At 31.8% G+C, this 5,976-nt stretch overlaps 1 protein-coding gene across 1 annotated transcript; it reads left to right on the top strand.

Moving 5' to 3' along the window:
* Nucleotides 1–770: 770 nt before the first annotated feature.
* Nucleotides 771–3,767, top strand: LOC106772731 (pentatricopeptide repeat-containing protein At1g80270, mitochondrial). The gene is made up of 3 exons (XM_014659300.2): nt 771–927; nt 1,168–1,696; nt 2,327–3,767. The coding sequence occupies exons 1-3, from the start codon at nt 893–895 to the stop codon at nt 3,569–3,571; spliced, it is 1,809 nt and encodes a 602-aa protein (XP_014514786.1). The 5' UTR covers nt 771–892; the 3' UTR covers nt 3,572–3,767.
* Nucleotides 3,768–5,976: the final 2,209 nt, after the last annotated feature.

Raw genomic sequence — 5,976 nt, 5'->3', positions numbered from 1 at the left:
ATTACTTGATACGATCTGGTACACTTGCTAGAGTGTTAACAAAGCTGCTAGGTGGTGTGCTCATATTCTCAACAAAAGTCCTACAAAAGTAGTAAAAGACAAAACTCCCGAAGAATTATGGAGTGGAGTGAAGCCTATTGTTGATTACTTTTAAGTATTTGAATGTTTGGCTTATGTGTATATACCAGATTAGCATTGAGTGAAATTAGATGATAAAAGCAAGAAATGTGTTTTATTAAGAGTAAGTGATGAATCCAAGGCATATCGATTGTTTGATTCTGTCAACAAAAGAATTTTAATCAGCAAAGATGTGGTTTTTAAGGAGTAAAAGGCTGAGATTGGAAGCAAAATGCAGAAAAATGTCAACATGATATTCTTGAATGTAGAAATAATGAAGAATATGTAACACACTTATGAATAAAATAAAATAAATATTAAAATAAATTTCAATTAAAAAGAACATGTATTGTTATACTATTTAGTTTAAAAACTAATACAATTCAATTTAAAATTAATACAATTCAGTTTAAAATAGTATAGTTAGTAGCTCATTTCAATTTATATTGCAGTTTAGTACAATTTAGTATAATTCAATTTAGTAGAATTTGATAAAAAAAAAAACAATTCAGTACAGTTTAATTTAGATAAATTAATTTTAATTCATTACAAATTTTAGTATTATAATGGAGTTTAATTCTATTTGTCCAGCTAGTTATAATTTATTGAAGAGTTTCTTTCCTTATAAGGTGCGGAGGATATTAGTGTAAAAGAAAAGAAAAAGGTGTAGAGGGTTTAGGCAGGGTTGCCGAGTGATATAAAAAGAGAGGGTTTTCTAACTAGGGTTTAAGCCTCATTCCATTTCTCAAGCTTCCTCTTTCACTCTGTTCTTATCATGTGGTCACTCCGTCGAGCTTCACTTCGTCTCAGGTAACCAACCAACTCACTCTCTTTCGTTCAGAGACAGATTCTCCAAAAACCAACTCTCCTTTTTTTCTCCACCATCTTATGATTAATGTTTAATCCTACTGCACACTGCCTGATCGTATCAATTTTTGTGAACTAGGGTTCTCACTGCGATTAGGCTAATGATTCTCCCAAACTGTTGATTTTATTTTTGTGTTTTTATCTGCTTCTGATTAGTTTATGCTTGTTTTTTTAATGTGGCAGGAGCCAAAGGCTTAATGCGGGAGCTACCCGTGCTTCTTGTGTCAATTTAGTGCCTACCACTTGTCTTGAAAACGAGCGTGGTATACACCAGTCTCGTGACATCTCCTACGGCAGATTTCTGTCAGCTGATATGTTTTGCTCCACGGACCTTGCTTCCCTGAATTTTGCTGTTGACTGGCGCGGGATTTCGTCGCAAGCCGGTGCTAGCAGCACGAAAGAGGATGATGGTGAGCTGGAGGGTGAGAGTAATGATGAATCTGACGCGGATTTGTCTGATGGGGATGAGGAGAGTGGAAAACTACATGATGAACTGGAGTTATCTGATGATGAGATTAGTTCAACTAAGAAACAATCACCAGGTAGACAGTCTCAATCGGAACTATTCAAGGAAATTATAAAAGCTCATGGTTTGTCGATTGATTCTGCTCTCAATAAGTGGGTCGAACAAGGAAAAGAAGTAGATAGGAAGGACATCACGTTGGCTGTGCGCAATCTTCGGAAGCGTAAAATGTATGGGAGGGCTCTCCAGGTAAATCGGTGAAACTTTAATATGCCATCAATTTATCCCGTTAAAAGTTTCGAATATTTTTCTTACAAATTTAGGTTGCCGTTGGCCTTAGAAAAGGGATGTTAGTCTACAAGGCCTAATATTTCCATACAATCAGAGGATTCTTTTTCTCAAAACTCAGATTAGTGGATAATACTTTGAAAAACTCATTTCATCTCATATAGTTTAGATATTGATGAAACTATTCAGATAAAATTATTATTGGCATTGATTCATTGACTACTTAGAATTGAGCATACCCGTAACATAAATTGTAGAATTTCTTGAACTTATCTAGAACTTTTGTAGTTTGCTGCTCCATACTTTCCAGGATTTTATAACTACAATTAGGACTGGGGAGTAGTTGTGTTTTGCCTGGCATATTGATGAGTTGCAAATGTTTTTAGAGGCACATTTATTCGTTCAGTTGATATTAAATCAGCAATGTTTTGCACGGAGTGTTTTGTTCCATTAATGTGTTCTTTGTTTTGGTGTAATAACTATGGTATCTGTTTAATTTACGAATTGACATTGATAATGTAACATTTTTTAAGTTTCTGGTTTTTCAATACAATGCTTTATGCTTTAATGTTTTCTTTATTGGAGCTGTAGCTCTTTCAGTGGTTAGAGTCGAACAAGAAGCTTGAATTTGGTGAGAGAGATTATGTTTCTAAACTAGATTTGATTGCCAAGTTACGTGGCCTCCAAAAGGCAGAGAAATACATTGAGAGTGTTCCAGAATCTTTTAGAGGTGAACTATTATACCGAACGCTGCTGGCTAACTGTGCTGGTCAGAACAATATGATGGCAGCTGAGAGAATATTCAACAAAATGAAGGACTTGGATTTTCCACTTACAACATTTACTTGTAACCAGTTGCTGCTTTTGTACAAGAAGTTGGACAAGAAGAAAATAGCTGATGTGTTACTACTGATGGAAAAAGAGAATGTCAAACCTTGTATCTTTACTTACAGAATCTTATTAGACGTGAAGGGCCAGTCTAATGATATTGCTGGAATGGAGCAAGTATTGGAGACAATGAAGGCAGAAGGGATTGAGCCAGACATCCAAATTCAGGCACTCTTGGTTAGACATTACACCTCAGCCGGGCTTAATGAAAAGGCTGAAACTGTACTGAAGGAGATAGAAGGTGAAAACTTGAAAGAAAATCGGTGGCTATGTGCAACATTAATTCGTCTTTATGCAAACCTGGGAAAGGCCGATGAAGTGGAGAGAATTTGGAAGGTTTGTGAATCAAATCCTGGGGTTGAAGACTGCCTTGCTGCAGTTGAAGCATGGGGAAAGTTAAAGAAAATTGATGAAGCTGAATCAATTTTTGAGAGGGCGTCAAAGAATTGGAAACTTAATTCCAAGAACTACTCAGTTCTTCTGATGGTTTATGCAAATAATAATATGCTAAAGAAGGGTAAGGATCTTGTTAAGCGAATGGCAGATAGCGGGACCAATATAGGCCCTTTGACCTGGAATGCACTTGTGAAGCTGTATATCCAAGCAGGTGAAGTTGAAAAGGCAGACTCTATTTTGCAGAAGGCAGTCCATCGGTATAATGTGCAACCAATGTTTAGCACCTATATGGCTGTTTTGTGGCAGTATGCGAAAAGGGGTGACGTCCATAACTCGGAGAAGATTTTTCATGCAATGAGAAATTCTGGTTATACATCCCGAATAAGTCAGTTCGAAGCTCTGATACAGGCATATATAAACGCCAAGGTTCCAGCTTATGGTATTAGAGAGAGGATGAAAGCTGATAACATATTTCCCAACAAACCAGTGGCTAACCGGTTGGCTCAACTTGACGCATTTAAGAAAAATGCACTTTCCGATTTACTTGATTGAGAAAATTGGTACATTCGGTATTCTGTGACAGTTGTTTCTACTCTTTCAATGCTAGTATTATATTGTTAGTTAGTTGAATTGCATATTGCACAATGCAAGTTTGAATGTTTTGTCTTGTACTGCTATTTACATGTTAGATGCACTTTTGCATTTAAGCATATATTAATACTTAGGTCCTGGTTTTATGATTCTGTAACGTCCATTGGTTGTGAAGCTTTTTTTTTTTTTTAATTAGACGCTAAAATCTTTTTACACATAGGATAACAAGACAGTAGAGAAATGCTTTTCATAGTAGTATCTGTAGTATCTAGTCGAAAAGAAAAAAATGTTTAATATTAGCATATTCAAACTTGATTTTTTTCGGCCATGAAATTTTAGTTCAGTTGTTATAAGCTTTTTGCTGTCAAATATGATTCATTTTCCGGAATTGAAGGAATAAACAACCTTGTAACTTTCAGGGATGTTTAGGCAAGCCGATTTTGATGGCATATGTTGTTTGTACGAGTTGTGTTTGAAATGGATTTAATTTATTGCCATGATAGTTTTGAATGCTTATTCATCTCAACAAAGTTTATTATTAGGTTGGACCAAACAGAACTGAGATTCTGATGGATTTGTAAATCTGTTAATATAGAAAAACATAACATTACTATAAGCTATATTAATGCATTAAATATATTTTGAGCTTTGACAATTTGGTAATTTGAGTTTTGGTCTATTTATTTGGTTATTCATCAAAATCTCATTTCAAAATAATTAAATAATTTCTAGGCATCAATCGCATTATATTTAACATCTGATATGCTTAATTAATTGGGTTAGGTTGTGAGATACGTATGACCACCACGACCCCTTCTTCCTCCAAAGGTCACCTTTTTTTAGAAACATGTTGCTCACCATTGTTTTTTTGAAATTTTTGTTTATGTATTATCAACAAGCTCTGCAACTCATCAATAAAAAGGACGTTCTTTGAGTCCTCAATCCTCCACTGTACTTCATCCCAAGAACTTCAAATTCTCGGCAAAAAGTTTAATGTTCAGCCTTGCATTCCTTTCAAACTTCTTATCCATAGCATCTCTCCTTATTCGTAACAGTGTCGAACAATTCTTTGCTTTTGGATCTTTCAACTTTATCTCATCATTCTTCTTTAGTTCTGTTGGAATTGCTATGATTGGTGCTGCTACATGATTAATCAACTTCCAATATTCCTTAGATTCAAGAAAAGTTTCCATTAACATGTTCCAATCATCATGATACAAGAAATAATCGATTAAAAAAATTTACTTTTGTAGTAATTATATTAGAAAAAAAATTAAAATTTTAACACAATTTTTTTATATTTATTTGATGTTATATTTTTTTACTTTTCAATTTTTTTCTTTTCAAAAATTACAAAAATTTAATCTTTTACAACTATTTTACTTTTTATCATGTTTCAAATAAATATATCAATAAATATTTTTTTTTCTTTACTGGTACAAAATGGCAAAGACTACGGCTTTGAACAAGGCCCAGTGGACTCAACGAAACTGAAAACTGAAAACGACTAAATTTTATGAAGTGCAATCATAACTTTAAATAGTCAAATAATCGTGAAATAACACTTAACAAAATTAGAGAAAGAGAAAAACAATAAAACTCCCTATGAATACGTCTCCCGTTAACGCATATTAATTTTAAAATTATCTATATAGCATATTTAACATTATATTTAGACACATATCACACTTTTTATTTTATTTTAGTTTAGAATTCGATTTATAGGAACCGAATTATAACTTTTATTTTTTGTAATGGTGACTAAAATAATAGTCAGGTTCCAAGAGAACCAAATTTTGAATTGATTTCTTTATTTTGAAGTTTACTAAAATAAAATAAAAGAAAAATAAAGAAATTATAATTTTTTGTAACGAAAAAATATGTATTTATATATTTGAAAAAAAAATTCATGTCATTTTTGTAATTTTGTATAGTTTTCAATTTATTTAAATTGTTAATTTTTCAAAACTTAATTTATTAAATATTAGGAGTTGAGAATAACAATTAGTAAAGAAAAATTGTTTAAGTATTTATATGTTTGTAATTTTTTTTGATTAATTTCATTTTCTTTGTGTAAACTGTATTGCGTGTAATTAGTTTAATTGAATAAACAAATTTTTTATTCAGTTATACATTTTCAATTTCATTATTTCAATAGTTCAAATTAAAAAAATTAAAACAACTTATATATATATATATATATATATATATATAATAAAAATTATATTAAAAAGTATAATTTAAAATTTCAAACATATAAAAACATATTTTCTCGTTAAAAAAACTTATAATTTCTTTATTTTTTCTTCTTCTTTTATTTTAATAAAATTTAAAATAATGATACAAATAAAAGAGCAATTCAGAGT

This window comes from Vigna radiata, chromosome 8 (genome assembly GCF_000741045.1).
Source record: "Vigna radiata var. radiata cultivar VC1973A chromosome 8, Vradiata_ver6, whole genome shotgun sequence".
Classification (NCBI taxonomy): domain Eukaryota; kingdom Viridiplantae; phylum Streptophyta; class Magnoliopsida; order Fabales; family Fabaceae; genus Vigna; species Vigna radiata.
The sequence above is the reverse complement of the archived record's forward strand: the minus strand, read 5'-3'. Positions and strand labels throughout refer to the sequence as shown.